Source organism: Epargyreus clarus, unplaced genomic scaffold (assembly GCF_041222505.1).
Source record: "Epargyreus clarus isolate Ecla_fem2 unplaced genomic scaffold, WU_Ecla_fem_2.2 ptg000015l, whole genome shotgun sequence".
Taxonomy (NCBI): domain Eukaryota; kingdom Metazoa; phylum Arthropoda; class Insecta; order Lepidoptera; family Hesperiidae; genus Epargyreus; species Epargyreus clarus.
Genome location: NW_027332223.1, coordinates 29,830 through 55,061, shown reverse-complemented (window position 1 = coordinate 55,061; position 25,232 = coordinate 29,830). Strand labels below are relative to the sequence as shown.

The 25,232-nt window shown below is 40.8% G+C and overlaps 5 protein-coding genes across 5 annotated transcripts; 4 read left to right on the top strand and 1 right to left on the bottom strand.

The window, feature by feature from the left end:
* The first annotated feature begins 847 nt into the window (after window positions 1–847).
* On the top strand, window positions 848–4,441 carry LOC140748152 (dynein axonemal intermediate chain 2-like). Its single transcript, XM_073080885.1, has 7 exons — window positions 848–1,188; window positions 1,649–1,796; window positions 1,888–2,628; window positions 2,709–2,887; window positions 3,050–3,182; window positions 3,342–3,446; window positions 4,125–4,441. The coding sequence occupies exons 1-7, from the start codon at window positions 992–994 to the stop codon at window positions 4,314–4,316; spliced, it is 1,695 nt and encodes a 564-aa protein (XP_072936986.1). The 5' UTR covers window positions 848–991; the 3' UTR covers window positions 4,317–4,441.
* Window positions 4,442–5,905: 1,464 nt separating this feature from the next.
* On the bottom strand, window positions 5,906–9,887 carry LOC140747839 (uncharacterized). The gene is made up of 2 exons (XM_073080457.1): window positions 7,902–9,887; window positions 5,906–6,022 (listed from the first exon to the last, which is right to left on the bottom strand). Exons 1-2 carry the CDS (start codon window positions 9,885–9,887, stop codon window positions 5,906–5,908), a joined length of 2,103 nt encoding a protein of 700 aa, XP_072936558.1.
* A 2,157-nt stretch (window positions 9,888–12,044) lies between these two features.
* On the top strand, window positions 12,045–17,522 carry Fbw5 (F-box and WD repeat domain containing 5). Its single transcript, XM_073081059.1, has 11 exons — window positions 12,045–12,563; window positions 12,911–13,068; window positions 13,395–13,575; window positions 13,854–14,002; window positions 14,330–14,403; window positions 14,604–14,712; window positions 14,841–15,145; window positions 15,902–16,057; window positions 16,401–16,566; window positions 17,001–17,075; window positions 17,411–17,522. The coding sequence occupies exons 1-10, from the start codon at window positions 12,335–12,337 to the stop codon at window positions 17,028–17,030; spliced, it is 1,557 nt and encodes a 518-aa protein (XP_072937160.1). The 5' UTR covers window positions 12,045–12,334; the 3' UTR covers window positions 17,031–17,075; window positions 17,411–17,522.
* LOC140747837 (uncharacterized) lies at window positions 17,475–19,706 on the top strand. The gene is made up of 4 exons (XM_073080456.1): window positions 17,475–17,509; window positions 17,748–17,830; window positions 17,926–17,984; window positions 18,166–19,706. The coding sequence occupies exons 1-4, from the start codon at window positions 17,475–17,477 to the stop codon at window positions 19,633–19,635; spliced, it is 1,647 nt and encodes a 548-aa protein (XP_072936557.1). The 3' UTR covers window positions 19,636–19,706.
* Window positions 19,707–19,758: 52 nt separating this feature from the next.
* Window positions 19,759–22,111, top strand: LOC140748274 (uncharacterized). The gene is made up of 3 exons (XM_073081060.1): window positions 19,759–20,881; window positions 21,308–21,381; window positions 21,893–22,111. Exons 1-3 carry the CDS (start codon window positions 20,743–20,745, stop codon window positions 22,067–22,069), a joined length of 390 nt encoding a protein of 129 aa, XP_072937161.1. The 5' UTR covers window positions 19,759–20,742; the 3' UTR covers window positions 22,070–22,111.
* The last annotated feature ends 3,121 nt before the right edge of the window (window positions 22,112–25,232 follow it).

Here is a 25,232-nt window from a genome sequence, read left to right as displayed (position 1 = left end):
AACAAAATTGAGGCCAAATACGAATAAATAGCAATTCATCTACGTACGGTTGGTACACCGTAATACAATATTTTTTAAAGCGGGAACGGAGTCAGGGTCGAGAGCTATTGAGTACAGTTTGAAGTTTGTTCAGGTGGGGGTGAGGGTGGGAGGGTAATTGGAGGCTGCACTCCTCATGCCCCGAATAATGAGAGTTTATGACGCGGAATCGCAGCAATCGTGCATACCTCATTATATTATAAACTCCAACAGTAAGCACAGCCTACCGGATTTAAATGGAGTTTCCCTTACCAGAGTTTAGACCGTCGACACCGAATTAGCTCTACAATTACAAGATTAAGGTATCCTGTCTGCCCTCGCATGAAGCTAAGCAAGCTACAAAATGATTCAAATATAATTCACGCCTCAAATTTTTGTTTAATTAGTACGTATGGGAGCAGAATGCTCGTGTGGGAGATCTCCCTATGCCAAAGCGGCGACCCTAAATTGGCAAATGGAGATCTCCCGCCGACCTAGATGACCATTCCCGTGGAAGTCCGACAGTCCCAGTTCGGAGCTTGTATATGTACAAGATGTTGTGAAAACTTCGATAACGTGATTCAGAAACGTGTAGCGCCATCTCTTAACTTCTGTCAAGTTTTACAGATGTAAATACATGACGATCCTTTATATAAAAGTAGGTATTATTTTTAGTATGTTTTATGCATGTAAAAACTAAAAATGTTAAATAAAGGTCTACAATAATATGCGCAAAATTTAAAATCAACGAATAATACATTACAGTCTTCTTCATAAACCTACGTAGCAGGCTGGCGAGAATTCCCTGCAATTTGTCATGCATGATAGTACAATAATATATTAGTTTTCATAACTGTCATACATTTGAATAATTTTAGAGATCATAATATTCTCCGAATAATCATTACAATCGTGTTAAATATTTGTATATACATTTATATTTATAATAAAATAATTTTAATAATCGGTATCGATGGATATAACATACCAGTATACGAAGGTGCGCTGCAACTTCGGCCGGCAGCCGCTGTTCTGCGAGCAGGGCCCCGCGCTGGTGGACAGCGTGGCGCCCAACGTCGCGGAGCAGCGCCACTACGGGCTGCGGAACCCCGTGCACCAGCTCACGCAGCACACGCCGTGCTACTCCGAGCACTACGTCAACACCATCCGGTAATACCTGCCTTGCCGGTCTCGTTATACCGTCAGTACCTACACAAGGCAATTGGGTACTCTCAAGCTGCAAGTCCATCCACCAATAACCTAGCTCAAATTAAACTGCATTATATTAGAAACAATTAATAGGGTTACTAGGTCTTCTTTCGTTTTTATTCACATAGAATAAAGCATGAGAGAAATAAATAAAAAAACAGGCAATGTTTTTACTTGATCTTTGCCACAAGCAATAACATTATGTTATGCAAAATGGTTTTGGCTTTTAGGTATTAACTATGACTCTCACTTTTGGATTTGGCTCAGATGTGAATTCAATATTAACATATACAAGCTTTATTTCGAAATTCCGTAAACAGTAGCACGTAAATATGTAACAAACAACATTAAATTTCACGCGACCCACCCTTTTAGGTAACTCCTATTGTATTGAAATGTAATATGAACAATTCGATAACAGCGCCGAATACACAACCACGGGCGCTAACCACGCCGAGGGTGGCTGGCCCAAGGATGTCAACGTGGTCGACCCTGAGGCGACCCAGCGCTACCGCCGCAAAATAGAAAAGGACGACAGCTACATACACTGTGTCATGTCTCTCGCACCGGTAAAACTCATTATGTAATATAGACTTTCCTTCTCAGTTATAAAACAAAGAATATTAGTTTACTAGCCTCGATTTCTATATTTTTTTAAAGGGCATGGAGCATTACGTGTTACAAAACAACGCGATCGACATGTACCGCACGTATTACGCGGAGATGTCGACCCTGCCGGGCGTGGAGCGCAACAGCTGCCGCACCGTGAACGTGTACCGCGACGCGGCCGGCGCCCCGGCCCGCCCCGTCAGCTCCATCAGCTGGCAGCCCGACGGCGGACACAGCTTCGCCGTCACCTACCTGGACCTCGATCTCAATCGCAACTCGCGCGCGCCTATCGAGTGCTATCTTTGGGACGTGGAGAACGCTAACAGTCCCGAAGTCATTTTCACTCCTCCGTGCGCAGTACTGGACCTTCAGTTTAACCCGCGCGATCACGCCACGTTGGCGGGAGGCCTGCTGAGCGGTCAGGTCGGCGTGTGGGACCGGAGGCGCGGCGGAGCGCCCACCGTCACCTGTCCCCCGCACGTCGCCCACCGCGAGCTCGTCCGAAACGTCCTTTTTATAAATTCCAAGTCGGGTCAAGAATTTTTTTCGGGCGGCCCAGATGGCGCATGCAAGTGGTGGGACATTCGCAATATGAGCGAGCCCACCGACGAAATGATCATCGATGTCGTCAAGTCTTCCTTCGACGTACAATCCATGGCCACGGCTAACGGGATATCCACGCTCGAATACGAACCGACGATTCCTACTCGATTCATGGTCGGCACCGAAAACGGTTACATCATCAGCGGCAATCGCAAGGGCAAAACGCCGATGGAAAAGTTACCGGCCAAGGTAAACGTATATACACTTAATATTATTAACTAGTTAGTGTACGTTTGAGCGCGGGATTGATGTGGATTTTTTTGAGTCAGTACGAAGCGCACGTGGGCCCAGTTTGGTCTGTGGAGCGCAACCCGGGCTTTCTGAAGAACTTCTTGTCGGTGGGCGACTGGACTGTACGCGTGTGGAGTGAGGAGTGCCGCGAGTCTGCCGTGCTATGGTCGCCGCCGCACCGCCAGAAGATCACAGCCGCCACCTGGAGCCCCACAAGGTCAATTCACTATTTTCTATATGACTTTAATTCTAATGTATTTTGTTTTCCTATCACTTTATGCATTTATTTATTGATTGTCCATGTTATTAATTTAATTAATTCGCAAAAACAAATAGTAATATATTTATGAAGCGGTTGCAGCGTTATATTGTTATGCAGATTGTCGTTGATGCTGGTGACGCAGTGGGACGGCGTGCTGGCGGCGTGGGACCTGCTGCGGCGGCAGCACGTGCCCGCGCTCACGGCGCAGCTCTGTGAGGAGCCGCTGCTACGCGTGCGCATGCACGAGGCTGTACGTTTCTAACTTTAACCATTAAATAACACTGAACACGATGATATGCTTAAATAAATAAAATTACCTGGCTTGAATGGCGCCGACCTTGAAATGTCGTTCTGTTTTTATTAATTACTGATGCGTAACTCATATGCTAAAATAATGTTTTATTTAAAGGGCTCCCTAGCTGCATGCGGCAGCCGCAAAGGAAATATCTATATGATCGAACTCTCACAAAGTATGGCGCAGTCCGATAAAAATGACAAAGGATTATTAACAGCGGTAAGTACATAAATAAATAAGTCTTAAGATATTTCGTTTTGAAATAGAGAAAAATATATTCTTCATGTTGTGCGTGTGTGCGCTTACTCAGTAGTTAATAATTAGAGGTGCCCCGAATATTCGTTTGGTATTCGCTATTCGGCGTATTCGTCATATTTTTTACTATTTGTATTCGGCCGAATTATTCGGTTTTGGTGCCGAATATATTCGGTTCGAGTATTTCTATTTTCGTGTGTACACAACATGGTACAGGACTAAAACACAAAACTTCTTATGTAAGATTTATGTTATATTACAAGTCAAACTCAAATCCTATGAAGAATGTGTTGAATAAAGCTAATAAAATAAAGCGATTAAACCTCAAATCAACATTTATTGTGATACCTCAATACAACACATTTATTACTTAATCTATAGTTAGTACAGTGAACATTTATTTTATGCCTTAAATCAGTATTTATTTTTAAAACTCAAATCAACATATTAAAGTGTTAATGAACACACATAATTGACAAACTGACAATAAAGAAATGGTTAACCGAATAATTCGGCCGAATATTCGGTTCGGTAAAGGTTAAACCGAATATTATTCGGTATTCGGTTATTCGGTGAAACTATTCCACTATTCGGCGCATCTCTATTAATAATGTTGCAACACGTATTTGTAAATGTGTGCAGATGTTTGAGCGCGAAAGCAAGCGCGAGCGTATCCTGGAGGCGCGCATGCGAGAGATTCGTCTGAAGCTGCGGCAGGCGGAGGAGGGCAGCGTGGCGTCGGCGGGCGAGCAAGAGCCCGTCGGCGACCGCGACCTGGCCGACGCCGCCGCCGAGTACCTGCAGGCCGTGCGCAAGGAGCTGGCCGCAATCTAGCCCTTTTTAATCGCATCCTACCCGCACTCTAACGACACTCTAGCACCGCTCTTGCTACACTCTAGCCGTGCTCTACCCGTGCCGTAGGGCGCCGCTCATCATGCAGTGTGACGCATAAAGCTCTAAAGCTTTATGCGTCACTTAAGTAGCTTAAATTATTATTCCAGACGATATCTCCTACGAATTAAAATCTAAAACTTTCCTTCGTGTTACGACTACATAGTTGTGTAGATCGTAGTTAACCAATTTTTTAACATGAATATATATTGCATAATGAATATATAAATACTCTTATACTTTGTTCCTAATTTCCAACAACATAACATATTATTATTGTTGGTCCTGACTGTGATATGCTTTACATTCTTAGAATTAATGTACATCTTATACTTACTAGCTATGGTAAAGACGTATTATGTTATTTTAGAACAAATAGTTTTAAAATGATTTTTTATTATGAAAATGAAATTGTAGATAATAAATAATTAAATTTTTGTTGTCATTTTATTTTTCTCTACCAAATAAGGTTTTAAGGTTTAAAATAAGGAAATTGGCTGCGATGTTATGCTTATTTGATATGTATGTATATGGATGATGTTAACACGTCCTGTCCAGAGTATTTGGTTTGGGTAGTTGCGACGTCCAATTTTTTTTTCGGCCAAACTGTATTATTTTTAGTGCATAAGAAGTACATTCAAGTTATTTTCCAAAAAATATTAGCTAAAACACCCAAAACCCTGAATTTCAGCATGCATTAATTCTAATGCACGGACGTCACAGCTAGAATGTTGTGCAATACATATAATGCATAGATATGAATTTTCGTAATATTCATAGTGATGGGCTTTATTGTCTTCGGAATTAGGTTCACATTTGTTTTTGGAGTGTAACGAAAAACTGCGTGTGCACTGTTCGAGGTTTTTATTGCGACTAACTATGAAATAACAAATCGTGTAATATATGCATTCAAATCACAACATGCCGCCCACCAAAGGACGACTGTACTTTACAAAACAGATTTCACATCATATGCTAAAGTTTTAGTTACTTTAAAAATTATTCATCATAATTAATAGGAAAATCACATAGTTTGCCTACTGAGCGTTTCACAATTTCACCATGACATTTAACACTGTAAACACGCGTACAACCGTCTTGTCCAGGATGCTTTGCAGTTATTCTGCCTAATGACCATTTTCCAGGTGGAAGTTGCTCATCTTTTAGTAGAACAACATCTCCTATGTTATATTCTGCCCTGCGTTGTAGCCATTTAGATCTTGTCTGCAATCTTGTTAAATATTCGGTTTGCCACCTATGCCAAAAATCTTTTACTAATTTTTGCGTCAATTGCCAACGGTCCAATCGATTTATATTAACGTCTTTAAATTCAGGTGTAGGTATATTAACTGGCGCTTCCCCTATTAAGAAATGACCAGGTGTAAGTGGTTCCAAAGCATCAGGGTCACTAGTATCAACTGGTGTCAAAGGTCTTGAGTTTAAACAGGCTTCTATATCACAAAGTGTGGTCGACATCTCTTCGAAAGTTAAGTTGCAGGTAAGTATTCGACGTAAATGATGTTTTGTTGATTTCACGGCTGCCTCCCATAGACCACCGAAATTAGGACTATACGGCGGAATAAAGTGCCATTGAGTCCCTTCTGATGAAAGGAGTTCCTGTAGATGACCTGGAAGTTGTAGTTCTGCTTCTGCAAATGCATCTGCTAAGTCTTTGTTTGCACGGACAAAATTCCGACCTTGGTCACTCCAAATATGAGTGCATTTGCCCCTGCGTGCCACGAATCGTCGAAATGCTCCAATAAATGAGGCTGACGTGAGGTCTCCAACTAACTCCAAGTGAATAGCCTTAATGGACATACAAATGAATATGGCAATATATGCTTTATTCTGTGTAGCTCCACGTCCTCTCGACATTAGAATTTTCAAAGGACCAGCAAAATCGACTCCACAGTGCTGAAATGGACGTGCAGGTGTTGTACGAGCCCTTGGTAAGTCTCCCATCAGTTGGTTTTTAATTAGAGCCTTTTGTCTAGCGCATATTGTGCATCTATGAATATATGCTTGAACAGTGTTCTTTGCTCGTATGATCCAATATTTAGATCGCAGATAAGTCAGGACGAGCTGTGCACCACCGTGCAGTGTCTTCTTGTGTGCGTCGGCGATTATCAAGCGAGTAAGTTCGTTTTTATTTCCAAGTATTATCGGATGTTTACTATTTTCAGGCAGGTTTGAGTTGCGTAATCTACCGCCCACCCTGAGGATATCATTTTCATCAAGGTAAGGGTTCAACGTTTTTAAGTTACTAGTTTTTGAGATATTTTTGTTTATTTTTAGGTCATGTATTTCATCTTCATACTCTCTCTGTGCTATCTTGATACATTTGTTCAAAGCTTCGTTTAATTCTGTTGTGCTTATTGGGTGATCTTCAGTGTTAATAGGATTTATCTTGATACGTAGAAACCTGATGCAGTAGGCTATGACTGTTAGAAGTTCGTTTAAATTGTTATAATCTTCAAATCTAATTATATTTTCTTCCTTTACTTTTACATTTACTTGTGTGTTCCTCATTTCTAAGTTAGTTTTAGTAATCCCATGTGGCATTTTATAATCTATTTTTTCATTCTTTAACCATCTTGGCCCTTTCCACCAAATTTCACAGGTTTTTAATTCAGATGTAAGTATTCCACGTGAAGCGATGTCCGCTGGATTGTTTTCAGACATGACATGATACCATTGCTCTTTGTTCACGTTATTCAAAATTTCAACGACTCTATTGGCGACAAATTGCTTCCATCGCATCGGGTCTCCGGAAAGCCATGATAACACTATGGTGGAATCGGTCCATGCGAATAAATTTGTGGGACTAATTCTCATCGCCTGTGCTACGTGTTTTAATAATTTTGAAAGTAGAACGGCACCACACAGTTCCAGTCGGGGTAGTGAGACTGTTTTTACTGGAGCGACACGTGTACGTGCAGCAAGAAGTGCAGTTGTTACATCACCGTCATTGTTTATTATTCTGCAATACGCAACGGCTGCATAAGCCCTTTCTGAGGCGTCACAAAATCCATGCAATTCTATTGTATTTTTATTTGTAGTAGTAGTATTTATCCATCTGTTAACTGATATGTATTTTACGTTTTCATAGTCTTGTCTAATTTCTATCCATTCTTCTTTTAGGTGTGTAGGAAGTTCATCATCCCAGTCTATTTTTTCTAACCATAACTTCTGTATTAAAATCTTCACTTTTATTATGCAAGGTGCAATCCATCCTAAAGGATCAAATAATTTTTGTACGTCGGATAAAATAGTACGTTTAGTAATTTTTTCAGATATTTGAGGTAAGTTTAAATTGTAGTTGAATTGATCGTTTTCTAAATTCCAAAGAATGCCTAATGCTTTTATAGTTCCATATATATTTAAATTTAATTCTACTCGTGTTGATCTATTTTCCGGTTCAATTGTTTTCATAAATTCTATGCTATTTGATGACCACTTTTGTAATTCAAAGCCGCCTCGCTTAAGTATTTCTTTCAATTGCTTGCTTATTTCTATGGCTTCTTGTACATTGTCAAATCCTGTAAGCAGGTCATCAACATAAAAATCTTCTTTAAGAATTTTAGATGCAAGTGGATAATCAACTCCTTCATCTTCTGCCAATTGCATTAATGTTTTTACAGCGAGGTAAGGTGCTGGTGCGGTTCCGAAGGTAACGGTAAGTAGACGATATTCCTTTATATCTTCCGATGGATTCCCTCTCCACAAGATGCGTTGGAAATCAGTGTGCTTTTTCGCTACTAATACCATTCTGTACATTTTTTTTAGGTCCGACACGAAGCAAATGGCGTGCATTCTCCATCGCATAATTATACTTCGAAGATCTTCTTGAAGGGTTGGTCCAACTAGCAATTCATCATTCAATGATATTCCATTTTTATCTTTACAGGATGCATCAAATACTACGCGGGTTGGAGTGCTTTCATTATTGGCTCGAATTACTGCATGATGACTTAAATAAACTGCTCTATTTTCATATTCGTTTTCAGGAATTTCTTCAGCGTGATTTAAATTTATGTATTCTTCTATAACTTTAGTATAGTCTTCTTTTAGTTTAGGTATTTTTTTAAATCTTCTCTCTAATTGCAAAAATCTTTGTAAGGCTATTTCTTTGCTGTTACCATCTGGTGAATGCTGCTTTTCTGTTTTAAATGGTAAGTTCACAATATATCTTCCGTCTTCGTTTCGCTTGTGCGTCTTTTCATATATGTCTTCACAGATCCTTTCTTCTTGAGTAAATTTTCTTTCTTTGTCGCTGTCTAATTCCCACATCATTTTTAACATATTGTTCAAATCAATCTGATGGTGCATAACTATTAAATTTTGTGTGTTCGGATTTTTGTCTTCAATTTCACCAAATAAAATCCATCCCAATGCTGTATTTTGTGCACATGGAGTGTCTGGAGGCCCCTTTATGATGCCTGGTTGTAGTATAGCTGAGAATTCTTTTACTCCCAGTAGCAGATCAATGGGTGCTGATTTGTAATACGCAGTGTCGGCTAGTTGTAAATTTTGTAAATGTGGCCAGTCGACAATGTTGATAGATTTAGTAGGTAATTTAGTTGTCACTCGTTTTGTTATTACATATGCATCTGTAGATAAACTAAATTCCTTGTCGTATGTTGAAAGTAATTGAAGTCGGACGACGCTATTGATTTGAGTTTGTGTAGAACCGACTCCTGTAATGGTACCTCGAACTTGTTTCTTTTTCAATCTAAGTAATTGAGTTGCACGTTCACTGATGAAAGATGCCTGGGAGCCTTGATCTATCAGCGCTCGCAAGTATATGGTGTGTCCTTGTTCACTTCGTACCTTCACCATTGCAGTGGCTAATAGAGCATACGTCCGCTTTGCTTGAGTATGAGACGCCATCATTGTATTGACTTGGAACTCACATTCTTCTACATTTGTATTGTTAGGATTCGGTGGCTGTATTTGTACGACATTGTTATGGACCACTGGCTCCTCCGTCTTGGCTTGGTGTAGAAGACTATGATGACGCTTGTGGCAAATGCGACAGGACATTGGCAATCGACATAATTTAACCGAATGGCCTATCAGCAGACAGTTATAACACATGTTTTTGTCTTTAACATAATTGTTTCTTTCGATTATTGACATCTTGTTGAATTGTTTACAATGGCACAATGTATGATTTTCGTTACATAACACGCATGTTTTTACTGAAGGAGATGAAATGTGGAATGTTCGTTCTCGTGGTTGCTTCGCTCTAGTCTTCTCAGATGTTGCTGCACTGGTTATCGGAGTAACTAACTCGAGCGTTCTAAATTTTGACTCTAAAAAACTCTTTAAGTCATTCCACAAAGGTAATTCGTCCGAGTTATTCTTATTGTATGCAAAGTTCTCCCATTCCTTGTGTGAGTCTTGGTCCAATTTCTGAATGACCAGAAATATAATAATAGGATCCCAAGACTCGGTGTTGACTTGTAAATTCTTTAATGTACTAATGCACTCGGTTGTAGTGTCCAGTAACATTTTTATCTGAACGGCGGACTGAACAGGTATCTTCTTTTGTGAAAATAATCTTTTCAGAAGAGAATTTACAATAACTCGCTTATTACCGAAGCGCTGTTTCAACGTGTCCCACGCTTGTGCATAGTTGGAATCTGTTATTTGAACATGTCTGAGAAGTCCTTCGGCTTCGCCCGCTATACTTGTTTTCAAATAATGAAGTTTTTGTACATCAGAAAGTGACGTATTGTTGTGTACTAAGCTGATGAATAAATCTTGAAAGGTGGGCCACTCATCGTAAGATCCCCTGAAGATAGGTAGTTGGATTCTAGGAAGCCTAACTTGTTGTGATACACATCCCACCGAGTCATTACTGCTGTTTTGCGATGAAGTATGTGGCGACTCCATTTGTATTATTGCATCTTGTATGTCAGCCTTAATACACAGGTACAAATCTTCCAATAGGCTGAACTCGTCGTTTACAAAATAAGAAATTTCACTGCGCTGCATTTGAGGCGTAATTTTAACGAGGGCTTGATGCGTAGAAATAAATGTCTTCCAATAGTCTTCAATGCATTCCATACGAGCACGTAAGTATCCTTTCGTTAATCTACTCTTCGGGCATTTTTTCAAGTTAATTTGTGTCTTCTTCAGTAAATTTGCCGTATCTTCTAATAAACTAAGTAGTTCCATTGTATTAGTAGCCATAATTCCAGATAGTTCGTTGCAATGATGTAGTTAATAATACGATGTAAAAATTTTCCACTCCAGATTGAACAAAAAATAATCGTAAACAACTTGCAGAAATAGGTAACTTCGATAACTCGTTTAAAATGATCTTTAAATCTTCATAATACGATCCAAAATATTTGACTTGGCGTAAACAATTTTTTCATTAGGCTCGAGACCCTTTCTTATCTCTTCTATTGTCTTGCGTTTTTTGCTCGTCGCTGGGAATGCGGCTCGATCACGACCACTATGATGGGCTTTATTGTCTTCGGAATTAGGTTCACATTTGTTTTTGGAGTGTAACGAAAAACTGCGTGTGCACTGTTCGAGGTTTTTATTGCGACTAACTATGAAATAACAAATCGTGTAATATATGCATTCAAATCACAACACATAGACATAATAAAATATTTTTTCACACAATGCTGTTAAACAATAGAAGATCTTGTTTCTATAAGTGTAGTGAATGCCTTTCTGATCTATAATAAGTTACACTCACAGTCAAAATTGAAGGTTTTAGATTGTTATCAAATCATCATAAAGAAATTACTAATGATGGTAACTGAAAACATTTCAAGTTCTAGTTCTGTGAGTTTTTTACGTGCTACCCGTCACAAGTTAATGAAAATACCCAAGAAAGCTAACAGAAAAAATTGGCAAAAATGTTATACCAATTGCTCGCCACAATTTATAACCGAATGCCTTCCATGTAAAAAAAAACATTTTGCTTACAATGCTATAACGATTCTCACTAATTCACAGTAGATTTTATTGAAATAATAATGTTATTTATTAAGTCAGTTCTTGTTACCTTACTCTTGTGTGTATAAATATAAAGTTTTATCACAATTCCATCATTAGTTTTAAAACTATCGACAATTAAACAACTAAATCCGGAAGAAAATTTGAAGTATGGAGAAAATCGAAAATCGCGTAGTATGGAAAAAACGACAATGCGCCCGTACACAAAAGCCGTATTGCAACAGGCTGCCTTGCATAAGGTGAGCTTTGATATTTTAAATCACCCACCCTATAGTCCAGACCTGTTACTAGCGCTTATTATCTCTTTCCAAAAATAAAAAAAAGCTTCGTGAAAATAAATTTTCTACAGACGAAGAAGTTAAGGACGCAATTTTTCCGACAAGGACAAAAAAATATTTATGAGGGTTTAAATAAGTTAATACAAAGATCTGAAACATGTATTCGTCTTGCAGGAGAATATGTAGAAAAAGAAAAATAATTTTGTCATTTTATTTTCCCTCCTTGTGCCTCATTCGGTGAACTTAAAAACGCCCCTTCGTAACATTAAAATGTAATATGAACTGTGACAGAATATTTTCGTGTGACCTTTAGCTCTCACCACGTGTGGAGAGTGCCGCCGCCAAAAATAACTCTCGCTGCGGACCGCCGCCCGCGCCGCCCGCGCAGCCGCGCAGTCGCGCCGATTCGCCGCTACTGCTCTGTATCGCAAACCTAGTCACGTCTGGTGCTTTCGTACTTGCAGCTAGCATAGCGACTTAGCAAAATATTAAGGGTATATCCCCACTATAGTATCTGTTATCGTAAACATTGGCCAACATTCGCTCCGATCAAATAGTGAAGGAAACAATCTTACAGTTACATTACGATTCTACCTCCAACGATTTATTTCAAAGCATGTTCGATCGGAGCGATCGGGAAAATAATTTGCAGAGCAGAGCGGTTGTAGCAAAAAGGATAGCGTATAAGTGTGCGATAACAAGATGGAGGGAAGCGTGTGGCAGGGCGCGGACGGGGAGTGCGCGGCGGCGCTGCGGTGCGTGTTCTCGTGGCTGCGCGCACGCGAGCTGTGGCGCTGCGCCGGCGTGTGCAGCGCGTGGCGCGCCGTGGCACTCGACGACGCGCTGTGGCGCCGCGCGCTGCGCCCGAACACGCCACCTGCCGTTGTACGCGCCTTTGCCGCCGCCGCTGCCGCAGATCGACACGGTCAAGGTGATAACCGAATTTATAGATGTGGAACCGCATGATGCAAAGAGTATGAAAATATCGGTAACAGACAGCTTGCCAATATCATGACGCGTTTGTAACCGTATGCGCGGTTGATTGTGGCTACCGGCGCGCAACTTTGATTAATTTCCTCGCTTGGTTTAACTGTGCGTTACTTGCAATTATGTTTCACAGAGATTTGAAGTTTCTTGCATCGCTTCTTTTCAATGAAATAGCGAACCCGTGGTAGATTTTTGACTAAAGGGTTCTACATAAATTAGCGTTGAATTCAAGCATTTTGTTTTTGATAATGATAAGTGCTTAAATTACATTGGGGGCATTGGGGTTTACAGAGAATTCATTAAAATGGTCGTGGCGACACGAGTTCATGCTGAGCTCAGTGCGCTGGGAGCGGCGCGGGCGGCTGGCGGCGCACGGTCCGCTGCTGCACGCCGCGCTCGCGCCCGCCGCGCGCCGCCTCGCGTTGCTCGCTGAGGATGCCTCAATATCCGTTTGTATTATATCGTTATGTATTACGAGCTGTGCTTCGCGGTTTCACTCGTGTATAAAAATGTAAATTCTCTGTAGATTTCAAGGGTTTTCAGTGTTTTTGTTAAGTTTAATTAATGAAAATCGGTCCAACCGTCTTAGAGAATAGCTGGAACAGACAAACAGACTGAAAATAATGTTTTTGGTTGTAAGTACCTTAATACTTTCATATGAATCTTTTATTTTGACATCACAAACAAACATTTTCTATTTTATTTAATTATATGGATCAGTATATAAACGATGGTAAATCAGCATAATGATAAGAATGATGATATACTTTTACAGATTTGGGAGAAAAATGAAGGAGAATCCTGGCGGGAAAGCTGGTCGGGTAGCGTGATGGCGCGCGGGTGGCGGCGGGCGGAGACGGCGCAATGGGCGGCAGCTGGTGGCCGGCTGCTGCTTGCCGGCCCGCTGGCGCTGAGCGACCGTTGGGAGCTCGCCGTGCTGCAGCGAGATGATGACGGTGATTATATGGAAAACAAATATGGAGTCAAGTGGAAAAAGATTATGGACACTATAAGACGTTAAATGTGATATAACTCTGTCTGGCTTAACTGCATTGGTATATCACGATATGTGTGGGATTCTTGATAAACATGAAACAAAATATATGTACTTACTATTATACTCTACATATCCGTTGCCGGGGGTCTTTTATAATTTTGGTCATAAGATTGTTTAAGTTACATTACTACCGCGATATTAGTTATCAGACCCTAAACGCGTGATATATGATTCCAGAAGATACGTGGCGTGTGGTGTGCCGCGCGGACGCGGGCGCGGGCGGCGCGGCGTGCTGGGCGAGCGCCGCCGCCTTCCTCACGCCGCGTCTGCAGCTGCTGGCGCCCGGCCTCGCCCTTACCACCGTCTGGCTCAACACTGTCTCACAAGTAACAACATTCATAATTGTAATATACCTTGTAATATACAAGTACTTTTATAAATAATTTACTTGCTGTTAGAACCTTTTGTGGTTTGACTCTGGCGATACATAATTTTCCGAGGCGTTTCAACTTACACTTCAGGGCTAACGGCGCATCTGTGACCGACGTCAGGTAGAAATCTGATCCTATCTGGGGTTGATTACAGATGTCTATGAATAGTAGGCACTAACTATCAGGTGGATTGTATGCTATTTTGCTACTCTTACCTATATTATAAAAAAAAAACATGCGTAAAACACATAATTTTCATATTATTTTCATCTAACTTTACAGGAAGCGAGATCGGAATATTCCGGTGTCACCACGCCCCTACTTCGTATATTCAATGAGTCTGCTGCGCACATCTCGTTAGTGTCTAATCTGAATTATTTGTGTGTACAAATTAATTAGAATACTATCAACATTATATGTGTATGATTTGTTTTTGTTTTTTTTTAGTTCACGTATCACTTCGTCCGTTGTCATGTTAGGAATTACGAAGTGGATAATGGGAATATTCTGTTATATTTCATGCAATAATTTGTACTAATCATGAGTTTGATTTCAGCCATATAGCTATGACAGAAATGCCATCCGTTCCCATCGACACGCCAGTAGATGACGATGTTAAAGAAGAGTACGGACCGAGAGCTGAATATTACATTGCTGTAAGCGCCGTAAGTTAATAGGTTTATTTTATATAATATGTTAATACATACATTTATCTTCATACTATTATTACTAAGTTCCAAGATTTTTTTGATAAATTGTTATGCATCTACAATTATGAATATTGTACGAACAGACGAACACATCTCAAGAGAACGCAGACCGGATTCTCGTGGCAGCAATGGGGGACGTGGGCGGGCCTCGTGGAGAGTCGCACGCACTGGGTGCCTGGCGCGTGCGCGCGGAGGCGCTGCGGCCGCCGCCGCTGCTGGCCGGCGCGGGGCTGGCCGAGCGCGTGCGCCGCCGCCGCCTGGCGCGCGCGCTGCCCGACCGCGAGGAGTCGCCGCCGCCCGACGAAGACACCGTGCGCGCACTCTGCACCGCACCCGACGACGTCTGCTCACTCGGGGCGCAAGTGTTAGGATTAGTTATACATAACAGGTCTGTATGGATAAGGGCGATTAGAATTACGTATGTTGGGCACTTTTGTGTACTATTTAAAGACAGTTTAGGTTCTAGAACCAAATTATGATGCGCAAGTGCAACAATCGGTGACACCACTAAAATTATTTCTAGAGATGCGCCAAATATTCGGTTGGTATTCAGTATTCGGCGTATTCGGCATCTTTTTTACTGTTTGTATTCGGCCGAATTATTCGGTTTTGGTGCCGAATATATTCGGTTCGAGTGTTTCTATTTTCTTGCGTACACGACATGGCACAGGACTAAAACACAAAACTTCTAATGTAAGATTTATGTTATATTATAAGTCAAACTCAAATCCTATGAAGAATGTGTTGAACAAAAAAAATAAAATAAAGCAATTAAACTTCAAATCAACATTTATTTTGAAACCTCAAGTCAACACATTTATTACCTAATCTATAGATAGTATAGTCAACATTTATTTTAAACCTTAAATCAGTATTTATTTTTAAAACTCAAATCAACATTTTAAAGTGTTAATGAACACACATAACTGGCAAGTTGACAATAAAGAAATGGTAAACCGAATAATTCGGCCGAATATTCAGTTCGGTAGAGGTTAAACCGCATATTATTCGGTATTCGGTTATTCGGTGAAACTACTATTCGGCGCATCTCTAATTATTTCTGTCTCATTCGTTACGTTCAAATAAATGTTGAATCGGGCTCAGCCATGGTTTGTACATGATGTCGTCACCGGTTATAAAACAGGGGTTCGTGCATATGGGTGAGCACAGCTTGCGGCGCGACGTGTGTGACGCTGCCGACGCTGCGGCGCGTGCTTCGCGTATCGCTGCCGCACGCCCCGCCGCCTGCCGCGCTGCCGCACTACGTCACTCCCGACGTCAATGACGATTTTTTTGTTACGTGAGATGCAATTCTTAGTTTCAAGTATTTTTAAAGATAACAGTTTATTAGATTCATTCGATCACAAACATGGTGAATCATAATGATTTTTAAATAAAAATGATTAATAATTGTGTTGGTGTCTGCCATTGAACTAGGTCAGTACACGGATCTAAGATAAACTGTCATAAGTACATGCCTACAGAGCGGACTTACACACCTTACAAATACAGATAGCACATGTGCGTTTTGTAAATGTTTGCACAAACAGAATACACATGTTGCACGATTTGGAGCAGAAGTCGTAGAATCGTCTAATCCAACAGTTGCTATAGATTCCATAAGAAGTTGATTGTTGCTGCAGTCCCGAGGGCGGCGGGTCGGGCGTGGTGCGCGTGGTGGCGGCGCGCAGCGGTGTGCGCGGCGCCGCGCTGTCGCACGCCGCGCCCGCGCTCGCCGCGCTGCTGCCCACCGCCACCTCTGCGCCTGCGTCCGCCGTTCTGCTCGTACTCGCCACTGATGCTATACACGTAAGCTTTTACAGGTGTTATACTTAGACACCTTTATACTATATAAACGAATACTGAAGGTGTTAAAACGCTTTGTGGTTCGACTCTGGAGGCGCCTCCATTACACCTGCCACCTTTGTTCCGCTTTGAAGGGTGTGATAAGGAAGACATACTTATCTGAGGCGTTCCAACTAAGTGCTCAGGTAAAACAACGCATCATCGGTGAACATCAGGTAAGAAATCAATTTTCCTCGTACACTGCCGCGTCTCAGATCTCAGCATCACCAACATCATATAGAACGGTTGCTCGTTGCTCCTCTGTCACATAAGCGATTGAGGATCAATAAAATTCGAAGGAGTACGTGACCACACTATGGAATTGACAACTTTCTCCTGGTTTAAAGTTTAAGTCTACCGTTGCCACTTGATTTTTAATATTTTGTTTTAATATGCAGATATGGGAGGGAACTCGACTTCCTTTATGATGAATATGAATGAATTGGATAAGAAAACTGAAAACACCTGTCACGGTAAGAATATATAAATTTTACACGTAATAATTACTTAATTTTACATGTATTTTACAAGTAATTGTAATTAGGAGATTTAGTTTTATCTCACAAAGCAACGGCGGCTATATTTTGAGTACCTTGCTTTAATATTCTATATATTAAATTATTGTAAAAATATTTTATATTAATAATATTATATGTGTATATTTTGTTGTATTTTGCCTTTATTATATAAAATTACTTAAATATTAGAATTTATAATATTTAGAATACAAATGAGTGGCACAAATTTTATAACCATTTTTCATTATGACCTTATTTAAGACTTTCTTTATGTTTTAACACGACCGAAGCCGTCTAGTTCAGTAGCGTGACCCACTGGAAACGTCGCTCGAACGTAGCGCAACACACACCGGCATGGCGGTGCCTTATCCTTTCTACCCTGTTCGTCGGCTCGCATTATTAGTAAGTTCCCTTTGACCTACCTATATATTATATTGTATATTATTATTATACAGACATGTAAAATACAAATATTTAAATTATAAATGGTACATCTTATAACACCACTTGTATCGGACAACGTCGTATAAATATATTTAATGTAATGTAAAATCATTTTACATTTAATATCTACTAACTTATATACTAACCTAGCTAAACTGATCGATTGTCATTATATTATAATAGAAATGGCAAGGTGCACGTTCGACGACGCAAGGACCGCGCTCGTCTTGCGAGGACGCGGAGCTGCCGCCGTGCGCCCCGCCCGCGCGCGCGGCGCCGCCCGCGTGCCGCGCCGCGCCGTCGCGCTGCCTGCCCGCGCTGCGCGTCACGTGCTGCCCGCCGCGCGCGCGCGCCCGCCCGCCCTGCGCCGCGCCGCCGCCCGACCCGCCACTCACCTGCCACACCTCACATGCACGCACCGTATGAATACCTTATACACTTCTCCCTAAAATTGCACATATAAGATATTTTTTACATATTATTAAACAGATTGAAATTTCCTCCTACTTTCCATAGCTAAAGCTATTTTTAAAGTCTTTTTTTTTCATGATTAGGAACATAAAAAATACACAGGGAATGTCATTGTTATATTACATTGCAGATCGATAAATCTAGAATCTCATCGGGATGTTCCCACGCCGGTGCAGCGTCGGAAGTGGAGCAATGCGGCGCAGATCTGGATCGTGTAGCGCGCCGCCTGGCCGCCGCCGCGGCCGCGCGCCGCGAGCACTACGAGCGCGAGGCGGCTGAGCACGCCCTCGCTGCGGCCAAAACGCATGCCCCCGCTGCCTCGTCCTACCGCCTCGCCGCAGGCCGAGAATGCGTGCGAGCCACCGACGGCTGCGATTACACTATTTCGAAGAACACGGAACCGAAACGACATCGCACCCACTGCGGCCCCGATCGAGAGCCTCCCGCGCCACGTCCCGTCGAGCTCGCGCCTACAGACGCCTGTGAGATCAGCCGCGGACAGCGGCTCGACCCGTGCGGGCATCGCCCGCGAATCTTGCTCGAAATAGATCGCAATTCGACCGTTTCTTCTACGAAGGAACCCTCCGAAGATGATCCTGGTGCCTCCAAAGCAACACCTATCGTCTCCTCTACTATAACTTCGCCGTCATCTAAAGTAGGTTTGACCACACGAATCATGGAAAGTTTAAACTTGAAACGTGACAGTAAAGTTTCATGTTCTAAGTCAAAGGTTGCAACGCACTACACGGATGAAAAAACTCCTAGTTGGTGTTCGAGCCCTCCAAAACCAGCAGCTGTAGCGGCCCGCTGCAGCAAGCCCTCCATAGTCGAACAATTACGTCGTCGACCTGGCGGAACGATCGGGCGTCGTTGTAGTGATACTAGAAATAATTCACGATGTATGCATACATCGACGTTGTCAATGACGAGTGATAAATCCTGCAATACACCCACTGATTCAGCGGCAACTTCGGTTGTCCAAGATCGAGTTAAGGATTCAGGAAAACAATTGGAATCAGTCTTACGGGAGCGTTCTCAACATAAGGAAATAGCGCGTGGTCGTGTGGTAAGCCCGGACGGCGAGCCTGGAAGCGCCGCGCCGGGCGCCGGCCAGCTCGAGCTGCGCATCCCGCCCGCGGCAGACTCCGTCCGAGTTAGAGTGGCTTTAGATTTTGTACCATTACAAACGGGAAACTGCATGGTACCTGTGGCGATCACTACGAATGCAAAGTCTAAAACTTCAAATTGTACACGGTCACTCTCTTCAGTTAACGATAATTCGTGGCTTTCTATTAGGAATATTCAAAAGAAGTGGTCTGGTTATTGTAAAAATAATAAACCACCCACATGCGGAAAATCTGCCCCTGATAGGAAAGCCCAAATGCAGCCTACGTGTGCAAAGAATTCTCCTTCGGCGCACCCGAAGTGCGGCCCTCCTGACGTCAGCAGAACTAGCAATAAGAAGACTTGCGATAATACTCCGAATTCGAACAAATCCAGTAAAGAGTTCAAACCCAAGCCCCCCTGTGGATGTCCTCCGGGTAAAAATATACGTCGTGTTTCATCTGCGCTACACCCCACTCCGATAATTCTGTTTTGATTCCATCTTAATACCGGCAAACGCCATACCTGTGTGTGTGTATTATAATAAAACGAAATTTTAAAATGCAACTTGGACTCATTTGTATTCAAAGGAACCTAATTGTACAAAAGCTTACTTTTCTTAAATATTTCAATATCTTAAATTTGTTTTTTTTGTTTAATGTGGCCACAAATTTCGCTGCATTAGTCAGTATTCGCTTTGTGAGATTGTCTTGGCATAAACTTATTATCTTAAAGTTGTTTCGACGGACAGAATTTGTCAAAACTTCAATTAGTAGGTACCTACTATGTTTCTAAGCACATCGTCATTCAAAATGAAGTATTATTATGGTGTTTTTTTTATGGTCCGCGTGGCGGCGGGCGGCGTGCGATACTCAGAAACAAAACTTAATTTGTCGCGCCCGAAACAATGACTAGCGCAGCGCGTCGAACGTCGCGTTCGACGAAACTCAAATCGATAACACTAGCGAATCGCTCTGCAAGTCCTCTCGCGCTCCAACCGTCCCCGACCGTTCAGAAAATAAACAACGATGGATGCGAAAGAGTGTAAGAATTGCAGCTGGCGCCGGCCCGCGGAGCACGCGATCTCGGGGGTGGTTGATTGCGTCCGGCGTGTCACAATGCGCTATTGTTGGGCACGCTCGGAAAAAGAGAAATAAATAGGAGCACAAAAGATGACGTTTTCTTGTTATAATGAGCGCAGTACGAAAAGCGAATAATTTCATAACGTGCATTGCAATTCACGAAAAGCGCTGCCAACCCACACACAGTTACAAGGGAATCTAGTCGCCACAACATCAACAGCATTTGTTCAGTTCCTAATTCTGTTTAAGACATTTCACAAACATAACGTTATATTTTGTAAAATCTAATCATAATTAGTTACTGTGAGGCCTGTGCGAATTTCGCGTAGAGCTATCCGTAACAATTCTGTAACCAATTGACTTATTATCAAATGTTTACAAGTATTGATAAAATTCAAATACATGGAACTAATCATAATAAATTGCACGCCGCAATATAAAGTGTGCACTCGTCCGACGCGGACCGCCGTCGCCACCGACACCGCCCGCCACCACCGCCGCCGCCGCTCGCCGCCGCCGCCATGTCGCCCGCCGTCCGCGCGCTGCTCGCCGCGGCCGCCGCCGCCTCGCTCGTTGCTGCTGTCATCGCCGGCACCGAGGACCCCTACGACCCTGACATATATGACCCTGACCGCCAATACGTAACTAAACTACAAAAAGGTTAACCTTTTCTAAGAAATAATTACAAAAAAAAATTAAACATGTTAAATATACAAACTATAATTGTGATCTACAAAATTTCACATTAGGTATGAAAAATTCACTTATAATAATAATATACAAAAACATAATCACCCGAAAACACGTCATAACGTCTACCTGCATGCCAAATTTCAGCCCGATCTGTCCAGTGGTTTGGGCTGTGCCTTGATAGATCACTATGTAGTCACCTTTGAGTTATATATATTTAGAAACCAGTTACAGGACAAGTTTAGTTTTTATAAATGAGCACTCTACACTTTAGGGCGTATGCTAAAGTTTCACGGATGCACGTAGCGGGCGTCAGCGCCGAGCGCGTATAATCGTTTACGATATACCTTAATTTAAACCACGGAAAGATACTAATACATTTATTGACTCGAATAGGGCCCGACAACATGTTCACGACGCACGGGCCGGGCACCATCGCGTACGGACAGTGCTCCCACGACTTCGACGATGTGAGTATACAATTATACATACTTATAGTCATACACTTACAAGACCATATACATTTACATTCTGTACGTGCGGCCAAAACCTGCGATTAATTCCTAAGGAGTCCACCGAGTTCAGTGGTCATTGTTGTCCATGAAATCCTACCACCGAGTCATTAGTATTCGGCCGTCTTATTAGTAAGTGAGCAAGTTGATCACATATGCGTTAAAGCTATTAATTTATTCCTAATCATACATATTAAATTGGAACCTGGTATTGAATATATTTGGTTTGCCACAGAACACCCACAGAACTGCACTGCAATTCTTACCTAAAAAGCAGAAATGAGTGCGACGACAGTGGAACCACAAAATCTTCATTCTGACCTTTACAATAAACGAAGCACCTTTATCTATACAAATAGAAGATAAAGTTGAAATGCCGAAACACACGTATTTGAAAACCGTGTGCAGTAATAGTTTTGTAACGTTATTATTTACAAGTGTTAGTAATGAGTGTGGCTGATGGGTTCAGATGCTGCACTGCGACAACGGGGTGCCCCCCGAAGGTGTGAGGGTGTCAGTAGAAGACTTTGAGCCCTTCCCGGTCATCAACATCGCCAACAGCCTGCGACACGCGCGAGTGCAGCGCGCCGAGCCCTGCCGAGGCGAGGCGGTCGTCAGAGTGCAACTGTCCTGCTCGTTTCCATAATATCCCCCGTCCTAATTAGCTCTTTGCCCTCCACGTTGTTAACTACCTTGTTAAATAAATGTTCGCCAGCAAATGATATTTTGATAACTTTTCGGTTTTCATCATAGGCACATGGGTTATAAAATGTGACAAGAATTACATTGAATAAATTATTATTTATCCAAAAACAAAAAGCTCGACTGTTAAAAAAAATAACTGAAAAGTAAAAAAAACTTTTCATAATTTGCTTTATATACGAGTTACTACTCACTACGAGTAGTAACTTGATGTTACTATTTCAATAAATATTTTATCTAAACATGTTTTAGCAACATTTTTTTCCTTTTTATTAATAAATCCATTTTATAGTTCAATAAAAGCTTAAAAAAAAAATATTGCGTAATTTTATTTAACGTTTGAAAACATAAACTTGTAATGACATTAAATCAGTCAAATTATTTCCAAGATTAATGATGCGTGTAACTTAACTACAAATTAAAACGATTATCTAAGTTTGATTACATTGTGGGGTACAGCATTCAACCTCCTCTATTTTTCAATGGGGATCCAAGTCTATACATCTGAATACATACATCGCCGAAAATTACATTCACTAGAATAGATGATGATTAATTATTACTAGTACAAACACAGGTATTTTACAACACCAGATACATTCTTTAAGTTTTATTCAAATTGCATCAGATTCATTGCATTCAAGTGGCATCAGAGTTTGAGAATTTCTTTACTAATTTTAACAACTAAAACTCTGAAATCATCTCCTATTTCCGCTGAAAACATGCTTAAACAAAGTGTACATGAATGTAGCACACGATTTGAATTTTCAGTTGTTAAAGCGAATGATATCATTAATGCCTTCAATAGTCTTGATTCTAAGAAAACGGCAGATCTATGGGGGCTCTCCGTTAAAGCCGTTTCTTCCATTATCGGTCTTATTGCACCGCACTTAGCTTCTGTGTTCAATGCTTGTGTTACTTATGGTGTTTTTCCTGACCTTATGAAACAAAATAGAGTGATTCCCTTATTTAAATCGGGATGTAATACTGATCCAACCAATTTTCAGCCAATTTCTATTCTACCAACATTAAGTAATTTTTTTAAAAGGATTATTTTAAATGAACGGCTGAAGTATTTTAATAAAAACAAAATACTTCATGACAACCCATTTGGTTTTAGAAGGAATCGCTCTACTATACATACAGGGATGCAATGGGCGTGCCGCAAGGTTCAATACTCGGTCCATTCCTATTTTTAATTTATATTAATGACTTGCCCTACTATGTAGGGAATAATCACGAGATTCTATTGTTTGCAGATGACACTTCACTTTTATTTAAGATTAAAAGACAACAAAATAATTATGACGAAGTAAATAATGCTCTCTCGAAAGTTATCTATTGGTTCAACATAAATAATATTCTTCTTAATGAGAAAAAAACTAAATGTATCAAGTTCTCGTTACCCAACGTGAAGCATGTTGAAACCAATGTGTTATTAAATGGAACGGTTTTGGATCCCGTGGAGTCAACTGTTTTCCTAGGTGTTACTATTGATGCCAAATTGCAATGGGGCTGCCATATAGATAAATTGTCGGGTAGACTCAGTTCAGCGGCATATGCTGTTAAAAAAATTAGACTTCTAACAGATGTAGAAACAGCTAGAATAGTTTATTTTTTTTTACTTTCATAGCATAATGACTTATGGTATATTGCTATGGGGGTGCTCGTGACACCTAAATGATATTTTTATATTGCAAAAGCGAGCTATACAAGCTATCTACAGCCTGCCTCCAAGAGCTTCACTAAAAGAACTATTTAAATAAATAAATATTCTAACTGTTATATCCCAATACATATATGAAAACCTAATTTATGTAAGGAAAAATATTGATAAATTTGTAAAACGGTGTGATTCGCATAATGTAAATACAAGGAACAAACATAACCTTTCTACACATGTTACTCGTCTCCACAAAATAAGTAATTCTTTTATGGGTCAATGTATACGTTTTTATAATAAACTTCCTATCAAAATCAGAAATTTGTCAATTAATAAATTTAAAGTCATTATCAAAGGCAAACTTAGTCGTAAAGCTTATTATAAAATTTCTGATTATAGATATTAATGATAAAACAGCTTGGGACTGATCAATAACAAAATTATTAGTAAATTAAGAAAATGTTAAAGTGTAGCGTATCTTGCTGAACAAACTTCTTTTTTAGATAAATATAAATCAAGATATTGGAGCTAATGCTTTATTAATTATATGTAAAAATAATGGCATTTAAAAAAATGAAAAAGAGAATAATTATTTTTAAAATTAAAAAAGATAAACCCACTGAGTTTCTTACCGGATCTTCTCAGTAGAGGTCGCGTTCCGATCCGGTAGTAGTTTAAGAAAATATTGTAACTGACAATTGGTAAGTGCCGCCGTTGGCCTATACAAAATAAACATATTTCATTCATTTGCATAAGTATATTTGAGTGGGTTTCATTATTCTAATATGTCTAACACCGTGTATCATCTATGTCCGACCCATAAATTGTAGTTTTAGTTTATTCTAAAATGTAGAAGGTTGGTGAGATGGTAAAAGAGAAGTTTAGTAGAAGGTTGCGGAACTCTGCGATGGAACACCGCCACAATGATTTCTGCTTATTTAGTGCACTATTAAGCACTGCGTAGTGCGTGTTCCACTTTTAAGGACGTGGTAAGAGTAACATACTCGTATTTATTCAAAGACGTTGCAACTTAGTTAGCAGGGGTGGCAACACATCTGTTGCCAACCACAGGTAGTAATTTAATCTTATTGAGGGTTTGTTTACAGATATTCATGGGCGACAGTAGCCAATTACCATCAAGCTAAATACATGCTCTCGTTTGTTCCTTCAATATTATAAAAAGACTTATCCGAGACGTTAGTCCTATTCCAACAATAGTTTTAGCGTACCTAATATACGTTTAAACAGATGAAAACAAACCCTATTCGAGACAGAAAATCATGGTCTAAGTGCGAGTCGAACTCATTTTAATTTATTTTAGGATTCTGTACCCGAATGGTAAAAATGAAACCCTATTACTAAGCCTCCGCTGTCCGTCTGTCACAGGGCTCTTTTTCTTGAACGGTAATAATAGATAAAGTATGTATAATGGTCGCCGCTGTCT

Excerpts from the sequence above, each read along its gene's own strand:
- LOC140748152 (XM_073080885.1), top strand. The coding sequence starts at position 992 with ATGGATATAACATACCAGTATACGAAGGTGCGCTGCAACTTCGGCCGG. Across the intron at positions 3,183-3,341 it reads GCGTGCGCATGCACGAGGCT|GGCTCCCTAGCTGCATGCGG; the intron begins GTACGTTTCTAA and ends TTTTATTTAAAG. Across the intron at positions 3,447-4,124 it reads ACAAAGGATTATTAACAGCG|ATGTTTGAGCGCGAAAGCAA; the intron begins GTAAGTACATAA and ends AAATGTGTGCAG.
- LOC140747839 (XM_073080457.1), bottom strand. The coding sequence starts at position 9,887 with ATGTTACTGGACACTACAACCGAGTGCATTAGTACATTAAAGAATTTA. Across the intron at positions 6,023-7,901 it reads TGCTTACAGGATTTGACAAT|AAGCAGAACTACAACTTCCA; the intron begins GTACAAGAAGCC and ends ATGCATTTGCAG.
- Fbw5 (XM_073081059.1), top strand. The coding sequence starts at position 12,335 with ATGGAGGGAAGCGTGTGGCAGGGCGCGGACGGGGAGTGCGCGGCGGCG. Across the intron at positions 14,003-14,329 it reads GGCTCAACACTGTCTCACAA|GAAGCGAGATCGGAATATTC; the intron begins GTAACAACATTC and ends CTAACTTTACAG. Across the intron at positions 16,567-17,000 it reads TCGCCACTGATGCTATACAC|ATATGGGAGGGAACTCGACT; the intron begins GTAAGCTTTTAC and ends TTTAATATGCAG.
- LOC140747837 (XM_073080456.1), top strand. The coding sequence starts at position 17,475 with ATGGCGGTGCCTTATCCTTTCTACCCTGTTCGTCG. Across the intron at positions 17,510-17,747 it reads CCTTTCTACCCTGTTCGTCG|AAATGGCAAGGTGCACGTTC; the intron begins GCTCGCATTATT and ends ATATTATAATAG. Across the intron at positions 17,985-18,165 it reads ACACCTCACATGCACGCACC|ATCGATAAATCTAGAATCTC; the intron begins GTATGAATACCT and ends ATTACATTGCAG.
- LOC140748274 (XM_073081060.1), top strand. The coding sequence starts at position 20,743 with ATGTCGCCCGCCGTCCGCGCGCTGCTCGCCGCGGCCGCCGCCGCCTCG. Across the intron at positions 20,882-21,307 it reads CGTAACTAAACTACAAAAAG|GGCCCGACAACATGTTCACG; the intron begins GTTAACCTTTTC and ends TGACTCGAATAG. Across the intron at positions 21,382-21,892 it reads GCTCCCACGACTTCGACGAT|ATGCTGCACTGCGACAACGG; the intron begins GTGAGTATACAA and ends TGATGGGTTCAG.